We start from the raw sequence: 15,194 nt of genomic DNA on the forward strand, positions 1-15,194 counted from the left end.
GATGATCGTGGAGGACGCAAACATCTTTTGTGCTTCATGCTCATTGCTCGCTTGTTCATCGACCGTGCCAACCTTTAGACGCCCTGCAACACTTTTTGTTTAGTAAGGTAGTTCAGATACCTTGGGCATGACTCAACCACCCGGACATTGCCGTCTATGGGGCTGAAGACCATCTTCGCACAACTATTTTGAAGTGCGCTTAGCTCCGAAGAGCTGCGGATCTCGCCGCTACCTGGCCCGTCTCTCTCTTCCTTAGCAAGTCAAACGCGAGCTTGACGTTCGACTATCCATCAGGATCTTGTCCAAATTCGTGCCCCTAGCGGAACTCTGATGCGATGCCACTCTGAGGCGCTTCCTCCTCCTTTTTGCCCGGCACTGATAGCGACCGTGAACCAGGGTAGAACTGGCAGAACAGCCGAAGCGGGAGGTCGGTCATCTGCCGATAGTCCCCCACCGGAGGGTTACAGCCTAATGATACGCTCCTCTTGAACAACCACAGGCGTGCCGATAGTCTTCTTCTTCTTCTCTTCTGCCCATACTAACCACAGGACCACACACTATACTACCCGTCAAGCCCGACATCAGAAACCAAACCATCACCACCAACCACCACCCTCCCAACCACCAAAATGTCCATGAGCATAGAAGAAACCCAAACGCCCCGCCCCGGCTTCCCCAAACCCACCCCCAACACCCCCACCAACGTCCTCGACCAATTCAAACTCCCCAACCGCGTCGCCATAATAACCGGCGGCGCAGACGGCATCGGCCTCGCCGTCGCAGAAGCCTACGCCGAAGCCGGTTGCAACATCGCCCTCTGGTACAACAGCAACAAAGCCGCCGTCTCCCGCGCCGAGGAACTCGCCAAGCAGCATAACATCAAGGCCCAGGCGTACCAGGTCGAGGTGAGTCAGCCGGAAAGGGTAGCAGATGCCGTCAAGCAGGTTGTGTCCGACTTCGGGAAGATTGATATCTTCGTCGCGAACGCGGGGATGGCGATCAGCAAGCCAATCCTGGAGACGAGTATCGAGGAGTATAGACGGCAGATGGAGGTGAATCTCGACGGGGTGTTCTACTGCGCGAAATACGCGGGTGAACAGTTCAAGGCGCAGGGGAGTGGGAATCTGATCATCACGAGCAGTATCTCAGCGCATATTGTTAATGTGCCGATTGACCAGCCGGTGTACAACTCCTCAAAGGCGGCGGTTACACATTTGGGGAAGTCACTTGCAAGGGAGTGGAGGGAGTTTGCGCGGGTGAATATTGTGAGTCCGGGGTTCTTTGATACGAAGATGGGGGCGAGTGAGAAGGTGATTACTGAGGGGTTGAGGATGACGCCGTTGGGGAGGCAGGGGGATGTCAAGGAGATTAAGGGGTTGTTTTTGTATTTGGCTAGTGATGCGAGTTCTTATACGACGGGGAGTGATGTTGTGATTGATGGGGGGTATATTCTGCCTTGAGAGAGGTGGCCAGAGATTTCTGAATGGGCAGAGTTATCCCCACTCGGCCTTAGCAGCTGGTTCTCCGTTCGTTCTTGCTGTTGTTTCCAACTCATTGGATTTCACTGCTCTTGTACTGGTCGCTTCAGCTGTAGCCAGGTTTCTGTCTTCGCTGCTCTCTCGCGCTTTGAGCTCACACTCCTTGTTCGCGTTCATTTCTGGCACGTAAGGGACTCCCATTATAACAGACGTGCATGTAATCATCTCCGTCACTCCGGGTTGCTCGATTGCCTCCCCACTCGCCGCGAGCTAGTACACGCCACAGTGTGCAAACTACCGACGACACTGCAAGGAGCGTGACATCTCCTAAGTCTTTTTCAACGTCGGACGAGAGTTGGGCAGTGTATGGATTCCACCATCGGTCGGAATCACTGATCCCGTTCATGCCCACACCTCCACTGTTCAACCAATACCCATAATATCCTCACTGTGAAGCTTACTAGTGCTGTCAGCATCCAGTATACGATACAAACGCATGCTAGTATGAGAAGTAGGTCGAGCATCGTGGTGTGGACGATTTGTTGGGAGGCACTGACTAGTGAGAAAAACGGGTAGTGAGATATACACGATTTGGGCTGAAGATATAGTCACGATATCGTAGTAATGATGAGGTCCGCCCGGCGAACGAACGCCGTTGGTATCAATGCCTGCCAAACTGAAAGAGAGCACCGTCTGCTCGTGCCTGAATATGCAACGCCCTTCGTGTGCCATGCCGTAGCCCTGTAATGCAAACGATTTATTCCACGCCTAACCCAACTGATTGCAGTCACAACGCAGTCAAAATCTGACGCCGCAGCCCGGCCCCCGATGCCATGCAAACCCGCCCACCGCCTTTCTATCATCTTCGTTAATCCATCCTTCTTCTTCGTATCTTGTCTGCTTCTAGCTCTTCTCTTCGCATGTCTTGATGTACTTCACGAATGTCTTTTTGTGGACCATGCCTCTGTATTGCCCATCTGACACAACGCACACGTATCGCAAACCAAGCTTGACAAAGCATTGATACACCAAGTCCATTGGACTATGCATATCCAACGCCACAGGCGACGGGTCGATGAACGGCGTTAGATCGGCCGGCTCCGAAAAATCGAGGGCATCATCTTCTTCGTCGGACAGGGTCTCGTCAGTACCGAAAGCGTGCCATCCGTGGTGATGCGCATTAGCAGGGTGTTGCGAACTGCTCATCAGACACATTGTTTCATCTTCAGGTGTCTCGATCTTGTCCAGCGCATATTCTAGATCAGGCACTGGTATGAGACCAATGAGCGCCTTCTCGCGAATGATAGGCAGTCCGCCGTCCAGCTCGCCTGCATTTTGAAGCCGAGTAAGCTTGATACGCAGCTGGGAGGCTTTGACGTAGGGACTGATTGTGATGTCGATAACTTTGTCGAGGCGGAGGCGTGGTACGATGTCTCCAAGTTCTGTGTCAAAGACAGGTGTAGACTTGTTGTCAAGGAAGGGGTAACTGTTCATGTCTGTAAGGAGGTCGTAAATAGAAGATGGCTCAACTGCATCGGCTGTCCACTTTGCAAAAAGTACGGCGAGACTGAACGGCAGAACATGGTACAATGAACCAGTCAGTTCGAAGAGGATGACGGCAAGGGTAATAGTAAGGCGAGTGACACCGCACATAGTCGCTGCGGCGGCGATTAGGGCGTAGACACCTGGTGTAACGCACTCCTCGATTGCGCCGGAGTTGCTATTGGAGCAGTAGCCGAAAGCCCAATTATTGGGATATTGGTAGACTAGCCATTGAACGAAGTGACCGAAGATCCGACCCATTAGGCCGCCAACTACCATGGAGGGAACATAGATTCCGGCTGGCACTTTGATGCCGAACGTGATGATTGTAAGGGCTGCTTTTATGACGAAGGCCATTGTGAGATAGCCGATTACGCTTGGGATGTCCTCCGCTGCTGGACATAATCCTGTCATCGTGCCCTCGGTGCAGGGACTAGCAAGCTCGGCCAGCAGTTCGGCCACCGGCAGCCTTGTGTATCGGTTCCAAAAACTGACGATACCAGTAATCAGAGCGACCAAGAGTACTTCCACCATCGGATACTTCTTGATGAGTGGAAATCTTCTGAAGGTCGTTGCCCAGAACTTGGATGCTTTAATAAAGAGGGCTCCTGCAACGCCTCCTAAGATTCCGAGAAAAGCAAACCCGACGAGCTCGAATGCCCTCCACTCTGTGACATATTTGACCTCAAACAGCACAATTTTGTTGTTCCCGTACGGATTGAGAAACTTGAGCCCCAAGGCTGCTGCGATGCAACAGAAGAAAGTCCGGAAGAGTGTTTTGGGTGGGAAGTAGTAGCTGACCTCTTCCAGGCCGAACAGTACACCGCCGAGTGGAGAACCAAAAGCAACCGCCACACCCGAAGAGGCACTCGCTGACAGTATTTCTCTTCGTTTGCCGTCGTTGTCGTTGTATTTAGCGAACAATCGGCATGCGACATTTCCAAGGCAGGTCGCAATATGGACGTATGGACCTTCCTTGCCGAGACTCATGCCCGAAGCGACACTCAAAATCAGTGCGAAGATTTTGAGGATCAAAGTTCGGAGACCAAGGTAGCCGTGAAGAACAAATCCCGAGAGAATGACTTTGACTTCAGCCACACCACTCCCAGCAGCTGAGTAGTATATACTTGGTGGTAGCCGGTTCTCTTGGGTCAATGGTTGTCTCGAAGAATTATCCTTGTCGTCCTCAGCTTGATCGTTGTTCTTATGTTTCGTGGCTGCAAGATCTTCGTCGAATGTGGCTGCGATCTGAGATGGCACAACAGTCTTGGAAAACAGCGTAATGAAGCATGATAGACCAGCCAGGACTACACACCACACGATGAACATGAAGTAGTCGATCCATACCGTATCAACATTGCTCATCTCAATGACTTCCGACCATGTCCGCCACCGGGCACAGCTGTATGTGCCAAGACAGCAGTTATTGTGACTGAGCCACGGACGATCTGAACAGTAGCCTCGCTTGATATCAAAGATGGCAGACTCGCTAACATCGATGAAATAAGCGATTACTGCAGTCAGGATGCCGACCAAGAGTACCAAGATCCAGCCCTGAACTGAGTCGAACCACAGCTGTGCCTTGCCTCTCCAACCTCGTAGACGCCTCAGGCGCAGGACACGGTATCCGTCCGCAATGCTGTCGTGCACCCAATCAGTCGAAGTGAACTGATCGTACCATACTCTTTCCTCTGACATGAGACCACCCAACATCGATTGACCCAACCTGGGTGTTCGCAGACCGCCAGCTCGGGTGTAGACAGGGCTCGTCGGGTAGGAGTATCCGAAAGCGTCTCTTGTAGGCGTCTTTCTAATACGCATCGAGGCCGCCATACTACTCTTTCTTGACAGGCCCCCGTATCTGGGTGTAGTCCTGCCACTTCTTGCATTCCTCTGATGAATGGAGCTGTTACTCGCAGAGAGCAAAGCCGTATGTTCATCATGCTCTTCGTGGGCTGCATCGTTCATGGAGAGGGATGTCTTTAATCGAGGGATGCCTGGGCGCGTAGGAGGGTCGACACTGAGGAGAGGGGATCTCATGTTCTCGTTCCTGCTGTCATCGTCGACAAAGGACAACTTGGAGCCAGGCATGATGGGGTTGGGTCACCAGGATCAACTTCAACAGATAAGGAACAGTCGATGGCAGGAAGGTGCAACTGCAGTGGAAGGGAGGGGAAGAGCGAGTCGGCTCCAGGCCCACTGCTCAAAAAGTCTCAATAGATCATGCCCAGGTACAAGAAGTCTTCATCGCCGTCTGCGCGCCTCGTGCAGGTAGGACCACGGATATGATCGATGAGAGGGTCTTCGATTGCAAGGCCTTTGGAATAGTATGATTTAGGCACACGCTGTCACCAATAGATGTCAGAGGAGGTACGAGTCTTAGGCGAGAGGGTGTAGATGTTAGGTATCTAATGAGGGTCAGTCATCTGCCAATGGAAGGAATCATCTGATGCATTGTCAATGCTGAGACCGTGGCTCAAGCCTGAGGTGGGCAAAGCGATCACAATCGGCTCGGCAACCACGTCAGACGCTTTGTCTGCCAAGCACACCATGGACAACTGTTTTCATACAATCATACAAACGTCGCTGTCGATTCGTTACACATATCATCGGTCTTCGCTCGCTTGTTGTCAGTCATTGCTTTCGGCATAATAACAACCATACAATTTGACTTCTCGGAGGCTTGGAGAATGATATGCATACGCCATGCATCTGGCGCTGCACGACTGTGGAGGAGCCGATCTGACTTGACGTAGCACGGCATGTTTTCGCTTCTTCAGGTCTGCCGAGCCGTGCTCATCTGACCAACTGAAACCCAAGCATTCTTCTAGTTGCATATAGCGGATATAGCTTCACGAAACTGTCTTCTCGCAAGTCACGCCAGAGAGTCATGTTGATCGAGCTTCGGACATTCTGCTACCAACGTACGAGTAGGCCGAAGTATTCAATGAGCTTGAGAAGAGTGTTCTGTCGTATGCTGTTCCATCTCTCTGGGGGACCGCCATGACAGTTTTCATCACGGATACTAATTATTGCGAGACTGTACTTCTTGTCGCCTTGTAGCGACAGGGTGATCTTTAAACATGCGCCAAGCATAGTGGGATGAACGGACCCCGTGAATGGAGTTCAGTTTCACCTCGGAGTGTACGGTCAAACAGCCGACGAGCATTCCGCACTGATGTGAGATTACCCTGCAGGTCTGGCAGCTTTGACCAGCTATGAGACCGGGTCGCTTTCCTCAATATCATGGTCAGGTATCTACCTATCACGGATAAGATCAACCACGACCCCAGACCTGTCACAGGCGTGCTCAACAGCATGTCCACTTCACCAAGCTTACTGCCTCAGACCGAGCTTGAGCCACCACCTAATACTGCATCCTTAGACAATTCACCTAATGGTAGCTTTGCGGAATATCCACAGTTCATTCTATTCGGGGATAGCATAACGCAGTTCGGCACACTCACATTGCAAGCATACCTACAAACACAGTACATTCGCCGTCTCGATGTCATCAATCGCGGTCTTTCGGGGTTCACTGCACCTATGGGTTTCGGAGCCTTACAGAGATTCTTGCCTTCCAGTACTCCAAGATCGACCTGGCCACAGGTCAAGATTGTGACGGTCTTCTTTGGTGCAAATGATGCTTGTGTGCCTGGCGAAAGTCAGCACGTTGAGTTGCAATCTTATGTCGATACGATCCAAAAGGTAATGGAGTACCCTGTCTTCAACCAGGAGGACACTATGAGAACAAACATCATTCTCATCACGCCCCCACCGGTCAATGAGCACCAATTCGAGCGGATGCCATCGGGAGCCTTCCAGCGTCGGGCGGGTATCACCTCTCAGTACGCTCGAGCAGCGCGGGAGGCTGGAAAGGCCCATGGTGTACACGTCCTGGACTTCTGGACCATTCTGATGCAAAAAGTGGGCTGGAGGGCGTCAATGGGCTGTGAATGCTGCTGTGACCACATCGAATATCGTGTCAATGCCGCGTCAAAACCGGAGTCTAGTGTCCAACATATTCCTGGGTGCTGTCATGTTCCAGCAAACCCATCGGACGCTGAGTATCAGCTTTCGGATTTTCTCACAGACGGCTTGCATCTCACTAAGCTGGGATACGACGTTTTGTTCCGGGAGCTGTTAAAGCTGATCAAGCAGGAAATACCAGATTGTGCTCCGGAGAATTTACCATTCGTGCTGCCAGAGTGGAGAGCCGCTCTGCAAATGCCCGAGTTCTGCAGCTGAGTCACTATTATGTATCGCGATTCGCTTCAGTCCACTGCCAGGAAGATGCAGGGTGGTGATGGCATTTCTGCAAATTCTGGACAGATCAAGCTGGCAGTAACAGTATAGCTCGGATAACGATGTCCGCGGAGTACGCCGAGCGCATTTCGTACTTCACTTGTGCTTCAAATAAGGTCAAGAAACGCAGATGCCTAGGTCAGCTGTCCTCTGACACTGGTACATAATACAGGTCGGTACCTCGAGACAGTTACAAGGCTTGAAGCAGCTGACAGGTCAGCTCTCATCGCATCCAATTCCTGCATAATTGTGCCAGCACTCACTATGCACAGCCTCTACGATCCGGCTTTCTACCCTGGCCACCGGTCGTCTCAAACAAGCACAACCAATTTCTCTGAGGAGCACTACGTAGTTAGTCATCACATCACGAAACTCATCAACACCATTTCGAGTTTCGCCTACATCAACTACGGTCTCTCTCATCCGACTACTTTGGACCTGGGAAGTACGCCAGCAACCGTGCATACACACGACGTCGCACCAGCAGCAAAATCATTTAGGGCCTGCAAAGAGTGGCGTTGATATTAGTTGGCATCAGCTCCGGAGTGTTCCACACAATGTTGCATGCATGGCCACAGTGGTTCAGGAGAGGATTCAATGCTGATTTCCAAGCCATCGCTATAAGAGTTCGTTTCATTGAAATGTGTTGGCGCACGTCGGGCGCAATGTCGAGAGGCCGCCATTCGTGAATACCGAGAGCTTCCATGCCCTCAGCGGTTGTAACATCTAGCCTCGACTTTGAATTGTAGGGCCTTGTAAAGTTTGGCGCAAGGAACTTCAATTCTCAACAGTAACGCCTCGCACCTCTGCATGTAGCAAATCATATCTCATCTTTCATGTACCGCATACCTCCATCCCCGTCACAACCCCCAACTCCCCCTCCAAGCCAACTCCAACTTCTCATCCTTAGGATGGCCCTTCTGCATCTTCCTCTGCACCCCCTCCTCCACACACTCCGCCACATCCTCCACCGTCGTCCCCCTCTTCCTCTTCCCCACCCTCTCACCCCCCAGCACCGTATCCTCACTAACAAATCGATACACCTCCCCAACCTGATCAAACAGCTCCCCACCAAACTTCATCCCCCCTGAGCTCTTGAACGTCTTCCCAATCTCCCGCATCTCATCGACCCAGCGGTACGCCTTAGGCGGCATCCCCGTCATTCCACGTTCAGCGCGCTCAGACAGACCAGGCACGAACTCGTCGAGATGCGATTTGAGTTCGGGGAGGACACCGCATGTTGCGGCTGTGGTGTAGGAGAGGATACTGAGGGCTGTGAAGCCTTTTGTGAGGGAGGCGAAGCAGGCTTTGAGGGCGGAGGCTGTGCCGATTTTGTCGGAGACGAACTTCATGTTGAGTGTTGATATGAGGTCTGGTGAGAGGATTGATTCGTGAGGTCCGGATACGGGTATGGAGGGTCTTTTCCAGGTTGTGGTTGAGGTAGATGCGTCGCCGGATGTGGAGCTGCTAGCTGAATCGGCGTTATCTTTGGACTTGTCCTTCTCTCGTGATGGTGGTGAGCCTATTATCCCGCCATCTAGAAATTTAATCGTGATTGGTGGGGGCGGCGGCGTCTCGGAGTTGGAGTCCTGTAGCTGCTGACCCGCGAGTGAGAGTGTTCTCGTCAGACGGCGGGCGAGGGACGGTGTTGACGGAGCTGGTGGAGTCTCTGGGACAGAGTGGAAGAGTGGGAAGATTTTTGCGACCGTTCTGGGTGAGATGGCGTTGAGATCGATGTACATGACGCTTGAGTCGGAGCCTTTCCTATCCTTTCTTGCTGCCGCTGCGGACTTGCAAGCATCAGCTACTCTTTTGGCGGTAGCGAGGGCGTCTCGTGGTGGAACGATACTGAGGATGATGTCCGCTTGTGCGAGTAGATCGTCGTCAGATGCCACGTCTGTGATCTTTGCTGCGCGTATCCGGTCTACAGTATGTCGACTAACGAAGTCAGCAGAGGAAGAACAGTCAACTGGCTTGCGCTTGCCTTCTGCCTGCTGAGACTGTCATGACTTCATAGCCGTGAGCTAGTAGGAGCTTCGCGATGCCCATACCCATGTCTCCTATGGACAAGATGCCTATTGAAGGCTTGCTGGGGGTTGAGGAAGACGCCATTGTGGGTTGCCGCTCAGAGGCCTGGCTGTATTCGCACTATCTGTTGACTCTTGACGAGTTGGGTCAGATCTTCGCCGTCGTAGGTCTGGGTGCGTGTGTAACCTAAGGTCAGGTTGGGATCATAGGAAAGTTGTCTTCTCCGTCCGAGGTTCAAGAAGTGGTCTTCCTCGTCAAAACATAGAGCCACTACCACAATGCTTGGGAAAATTAACAGTAGTATTTCGCGACCAAGTACCTGATATTCAAGGATATGCAGTGACCTTGGGTTGACTAAGGAGGATGTCGAGTTAATGAGACCTTGTGACACAGGTTGAGGTTGGCATGAGCACTCCAAGCTTGTTTCATATGGACGTACGGAACCTTGGCGACACTCTGGAGCTCGTCGTCGGCGCCAAGCCCGCTGGAAGCCGCCTCTACTAGTATTCGCCTGTTGTCGGCCCGCGATCATCGTCCTTAGCTCGCACAAAAATCCATCAAAATCGCCCAAAAAGCAAAAAGGCAATCGAACACCAAGGGTTTGAACCTTAGAACTGCGAGGAATTGAGCCTCACGCGGGGGTCGAACCTGAAATTGAAGGTTAGTATTGATTTTTCGACTCAAATTCGTGCAAACTTGCCCGCAACCTTCAGATAATGCCAAGAATTCTTGATAAGAGTCTGACGCTCTACCGATTGAGCTAGCAAGGCCTGTTTGACAGGCTGAGACTGAATTGTGAAGCAAAAATTTGCCATCGTTTCCTATGTAACGCACAAAAACGCTCACCTCTGAGCCCTGTGGCTGCCGCGATCTGCAGGGCAATACCAGGAGATGTCGGTGCCTGGACGTGGATCGAATAGCATGATCTCCCGAAGGACGAATGCTGTAATGAAGAAGTCTGCTACCAGATGCTCGATATGGAATACGTTGGTACATGGCAATAGTGTCTTGCTCGAGGGGTCTCCAGGGATGAATTTGAGAACACGTGACTAGGGCTCAAGACTTATCATCCAGTTCAACGCACATTGACGTCCTCGATCTGATGCGATGGCTGATCGTACCACAAATTCGACCTTTTGGAGAACACGAAGGAGAGTCTCGCTGAAGTGAGGTCGCTATGCAAGATTTATAGTAATGCTATGTATTGATACGACAAGAGGCTCCTCCGAAGTCGCTAAACATTACTCTGGTTCACCATGGCCCTGCCCTTCAGCGGCTCATCACTTCCATACTTCAGCCGTATACCAAACGAAACAGCAGTCGCAGCCAACAATCCGACACACAGCAACGATGTGCCCCATTTGTCGTAATACCGTCCACCGACTTGAGCCCTCCGTTTCCGGATCATGCGCACCCTCAATGCATAGATAACGACACTGTACAGTAATGCAGCAACAGCAACAATTGTGAATCCCCAAGCTGATGCCAAACTTATGTTGTCGCCGAAATTGACCAGTGTGGCAGCAATTGAGCCAAGAATGATCGAGAACTCAAGCCAGGACAGGAACGTCCGTTCGGTAGCAAAATACACCTTCGGCTCGACTCGAACTGGAACATGTATTTTCTTGCCTGGCGGCGCCTTGAAGCGTTTTGTGCCTTGTACAGCTTGACCCTGAGGATTCACTGATCCCATACCACCACGGTTAGGCATTGTTGTTGTGGTGGGTACCTTCCTGAGTAACCGTCCAAAGAAGTTTTCGACAAGGACGACATGATGCTGCAGAAGGAGCGGGTAATAGTGCCACGACCCTGAACGCTTGGCTTCCTCCAACTTGTCGTCAGGCGATTCTTCTTCCTCTGAGTCGTAGAGGTACTCTTCGTCAACTAGCGGCATCTGTGCAATACGCTCTTCGATGTCCAAAGCGTTTCCGGGTGCTCGAGGTTCACCATTCGGATGAGCTTCGCGGTGTGCATCTTCGTGATCTGCACGCTCTGTCTCAGCTTGGAAATCGTCCAATGCAGCGCGGGCAGCACGGAGCCTCCTATGGCCCTCGTCGTCATCGTCGCCATCTTGTTCGGTACCTCTTGGAGGAGCTTGCCCTGTTTGGTGGGCGTATTCATCGTCACTGTCGTCGTCTTCTGCGTCACTTGTCGAGTAGGAAGCTGTGTTGGCTGGTCGCTCAATGCCGAAGCGGTGGGTGATTGGCTTGCGAATATCGACGTCCATCTGAGGGAACCAGAAAGGCAATAGATTGATCCTGGTCGGAAACAGGGTTGCTGTACCGTGAATGAATTTGGAGAATTTAGGAACTGCCTCAACGAGATGTGATGAGGTGAGGTCTTTGACCCATTGTGGTGGTTCTTGGCCTGCTTGCGTCTGGAGCTTGACTTCGAGGACAGCGTATGGAAACCGCTCGACGTCCTCGGCAGGGAGTTGTGAGAACGGCCAGTCGATGCCAATATCCATCCTTCGCCAGTTCTTGCCTGCTCTTTTTCTTCCGTCCAAGTTGTCCTCTCGGGTCATGGTCAATTCTGTGTCAAGCGAGATTCGGACTCGAGCGTCACCTGGTAGCTGAAAAGCAGTCCTGTGGTAGAAGGATCGTGTGACCGGAACAAGCTTTCTTGTGATGACTCGGTACTGAAACTCGCGAGCAAGCTGTTCAAGGTCTGCGATTTCCTTCTCGCCCTTCTTGCCGTCTTTCCTCATCTTCGCGAACGCCTCTTCTACACTCATCTTGCCTGCCATGAACGCGTTCACATTCTTCTCCTTGAGGGTGAACCGAGCTTTGACCGACTTCTCACCTGTCCAGTCTTCGCGATGCGTCTTTCGTTCCATGAAAATAGTCTCGTTCTCCATAGCACCATACCATCGTAGACGAATAGCTTCAGCACCTTCGGTCTTCTTAAGGCGACCTTCGTACAGTTCCCAGGTATCGACATTGTCGTAGTAGATCGAGGTAATGGCCGAGTCCTTCTCTTCGAACTCCTTGTTTGGGTTGAAGACCAGCACAGGCAAATGCTTGAGGATGATCAACTTGACCTCTGTAATGTTGTCCGGATGCACCCAGTATTTTGTGGTTTGTCTGACAAAGTTCTGCTGTTTCTCTCCTGCAGCACTATCTCCCTTGATTGGCTGCCCCCTCGTTCGAACCATATCGTACAGCCTCGAGAGGGTGACTATGAATGCATCGTAATTGTCCTGGAAGAATGGTTTTGCTTTCAGTCTGGTAGCGAAGGTCGGTCGGAGAGCTATCGAAGTCTGCTTGTCGTGCTTCTTGATGATCTTCTGGAAGCCGGTATAGTTGAGTTGGGTATACTTGGCCAAATCATGCACATCAGCAATAACATCGCTCAGGTCGGCCTCTAGCGCCTCAAAATCCTCCTCAAGACTGTCGTCCGTCTCAGCATCTGAAGCCCGATTAAGCTCATCTTGTCGCTCGACCACCTGTTTGACCTCTCCTTCGCTAGATTGTATCCGACCAATAATCTCTTTACTCTTTAGCTTTTGGAAGGTGAAGACCTTGTCGAGCTCTCCTTCGAGCTGTCGGATAAAGGCCGCTTCATCGTCGTCGGTCCAGTCTTCTCTCTCGCCGTCGCTACCGCTCTTGCTAGGCTTCTTCAGGGCCTCCTTGAGACCGTCATAATCTATGTAATGCCAGTAGTAGTCCTTGATCAAGGATTGTCGAAGCTGCTGGCCGAATCTGCAAATGGAATGTTAGCACATGATGCTCGCATACGTGTGGGGTATCCAGGTTCGCATACTTCATGCTGGTATCCTGCTATGTTTTAAATCGACAACATAAGGTAACTCGCTGCAAACGATCTATTGTTGTACGAGAACCTTAAACCGAACACCAGAGGACAAGAATCTGCATAACAAAGCTCTGGTGCCAGCTTCCCTCGCAGAGCTTTTGCTTGGTAAACGGGCAAGAACCAGTGACATGCGCTGGCCGATGATCTTCAAGCATGGCTTGGAGATCTTCGCTCGCCTCTTCATCCAATAAAAAGGCAGCGCAAGAAACGTGCCGCCGTTTAACGGGATTTTGTATTATTTCTTCTGCTGCTCAACAACGAAGGAGATAGGCGATGCTTCACGGGAAAAAGCTATGCTGTCCGGCGAAAAGTAATGATATTGTACAATCTATCTACTTTTGTTTCCTTCCAATACTCGTATCAACCAGACTCAGAAGCCATGCAACAACAAATACACTGGAGAAACCAGCAATAATGCTGATCGGCTTCCTCAATGCAGAAGCCATAGAATACTCATAGCTGATGAGCACTTCCATGTCTCGTAGGTCATCCACGACATTGGTAGTAGATAGCGTCAGAGTCGTCCTCCCCAGCGTGTCCAGGAACGTCTTGTGAAGGCTCCGGCTCTCGGTAAGAAGGGGCAGGTTGGCTCCTGTTATCTCCCAATTCACAATTTTTGAGCCTTCCGGGAGGACGATTCGAAACTCCATACGCTCGTATTGGATACCTTCTGGCATCTTTGGACCCTCAACGAAAGGCACCGCAAGGACGTACGTGTCGCTTGGTGTCTTCAGCTTTCGCACGAATGAGCTGAGAGCATTGTTCCAGCCGATCTTGAAGCTATATTTCCATCCACCAAACACTGGGTACCTGGGCTTCAGCTCAAGACTTGCATCACGTACCTCACTCGGCCTGAATCGAGATGTCGACACATTGCCAATATCGTCGACGAAGTAGGCATCTGCACTTCCTGCTTTCAGTGGCACTTTCAGCTCTTTCAATGCTGAGGTTGGCGCCTGCTGGTAAAAGTTCTGTGTGGCCCAGGTCACTCGGTTGAAGTTGTCCTTGAGCGTAGCACCGTCATTGCGCAGCCAGTATCGCTCCTCAACCGCTAGATTGCCTCCCCAGTGCGACACCTCGACGTCTCTTTCTAGCACTGAAGCAACTAGAACGGGCTTCGTGAACTCGTACCGTACAGTGACTGGGTGTACTGCACCAGCCTCGACCTTGCCATCGTATGGTCCGTATGTGAGCTTTGTCCCTTGCACTTCCGGATCCTTGCTCTTGGTCAGACCAGTCGTGGTCGTGTATTCTGGAATGTCTGCTGAGGAGAACTTAACGTTGGTCTTCTGCTTCAGAGTAGGGTAGGCAGATGGGAAGTAAGCGGAGAACGAATAGGTCAGGTACTGCTTGTCTTGCTGCTGGATTTGTGCCGGCAGGGGTGTCAGTGCACCCAGTACGTAGTAGGATATCGAGAGGGTCAGCTGTGCTTTGGGTGCGAGTGGTTCTGCGAATGTGATGATGTAGTACTGGCTTGGTCTGCTCCTCATTAGCCTAGGTCTACACTCATTCTCCCGTGGCCATACTTGGTGGTAGTCCCATCAGCACCTGTCACAGAGACCATACCAGCCAGCCTGACGCCAAACGCTGGTTTGGCAGCATCCTTCTTATCCCGCACCTCGATCCCACCAATCTTGCCGATAGTATCATATTCGAACGGCAGGTAGTACTCCGACTGAGGCTTGTTGTCCACATTCGACACGACCACGTTGACTGTCTCCCTCACATAACCCTTCTCGAGGTTCGTCGTCCGCACAAGATTGACGTTCTCGAAAACTTGCGGAGGCTTGAAGTCAACCTGTAATATCTGCTGTGATTGTTTCTGATCTGTGACATTCGATTGGGCCGCTACACCTAGAATGAGCAGCGATGCGGCCGCCCATATGTTTTGCAACCTCATCGTTGTGCCGAGCAGTCGAGGTCCAGCTTGCTGCTAGTACGATAGTGCTTGTATTCGAGATCGCATGTGAGACGTGTCCCGGAGTGTGCCAAAAGCGCAATGTCACCGTACTCAACTATGGCGGAGCA

General features: G+C 51.6%; 6 protein-coding genes and 1 non-coding gene across 7 annotated transcripts; 2 read left to right on the forward strand and 5 right to left on the reverse strand.

The window, feature by feature from the left end:
* Positions 1–629: 629 nt before the first annotated feature.
* On the forward strand, positions 630–1,460 carry PMZ80_000942 (uncharacterized protein; the record flags this gene model as incomplete). Its single annotated transcript, XM_064869392.1, has 1 exon — positions 630–1,460. The coding sequence occupies one exon, from the start codon at positions 630–632 to the stop codon at positions 1,458–1,460; it is 831 nt and encodes a 276-aa protein (XP_064734889.1).
* A 921-nt stretch (positions 1,461–2,381) lies between these two features.
* Positions 2,382–5,111, reverse strand: PMZ80_000943 (uncharacterized protein; the record flags this gene model as incomplete). Its single annotated transcript, XM_064869393.1, has 1 exon — positions 2,382–5,111. One exon carries the CDS (start codon positions 5,109–5,111, stop codon positions 2,382–2,384), a length of 2,730 nt encoding a protein of 909 aa, XP_064734890.1.
* A 1,155-nt stretch (positions 5,112–6,266) lies between these two features.
* Positions 6,267–7,268, forward strand: PMZ80_000944 (uncharacterized protein; the record flags this gene model as incomplete). The annotated part of the gene is made up of 1 exon (XM_064869394.1): positions 6,267–7,268. The coding sequence occupies one exon, from the start codon at positions 6,267–6,269 to the stop codon at positions 7,266–7,268; it is 1,002 nt and encodes a 333-aa protein (XP_064734891.1).
* A 917-nt stretch (positions 7,269–8,185) lies between these two features.
* On the reverse strand, positions 8,186–9,437 carry PMZ80_000945 (uncharacterized protein; the record flags this gene model as incomplete). The annotated part of the gene is made up of 2 exons (XM_064869395.1): positions 8,186–9,249; positions 9,377–9,437. The coding sequence occupies 2 exons, from the start codon at positions 9,435–9,437 to the stop codon at positions 8,186–8,188; spliced, it is 1,125 nt and encodes a 374-aa protein (XP_064734892.1).
* Positions 9,438–9,980: 543 nt separating this feature from the next.
* PMZ80_000946 lies at positions 9,981–10,123 on the reverse strand. Its single transcript has one exon. It is a non-coding gene; the product is annotated as a tRNA-Lys (tRNA).
* A 464-nt stretch (positions 10,124–10,587) lies between these two features.
* On the reverse strand, positions 10,588–13,120 carry VTC4 (vacuolar transporter chaperone; the record flags this gene model as incomplete). Its single annotated transcript, XM_064869396.1, has 2 exons — positions 10,588–13,054; positions 13,116–13,120. The coding sequence occupies 2 exons, from the start codon at positions 13,118–13,120 to the stop codon at positions 10,588–10,590; spliced, it is 2,472 nt and encodes an 823-aa protein (XP_064734893.1).
* A 378-nt stretch (positions 13,121–13,498) lies between these two features.
* On the reverse strand, positions 13,499–15,066 carry OST1 (dolichyl-diphosphooligosaccharide--protein glycosyltransferase subunit 1; the record flags this gene model as incomplete). The annotated part of the gene is made up of 2 exons (XM_064869397.1): positions 13,499–14,645; positions 14,693–15,066. The coding sequence occupies 2 exons, from the start codon at positions 15,064–15,066 to the stop codon at positions 13,499–13,501; spliced, it is 1,521 nt and encodes a 506-aa protein (XP_064734894.1).
* Between the last annotated feature and the right edge of the window lie 128 nt (positions 15,067–15,194).

The sequence above is a fragment of the Knufia obscura genome (genome assembly GCF_036327395.1).
Source record: "Knufia obscura strain CCFEE 5817 isolate CBS 148926 chromosome Unknown scaffold_1, whole genome shotgun sequence".
In the NCBI taxonomy this organism is placed as follows: Eukaryota; Fungi; Ascomycota; class Eurotiomycetes; order Chaetothyriales; family Trichomeriaceae; genus Knufia; species Knufia obscura.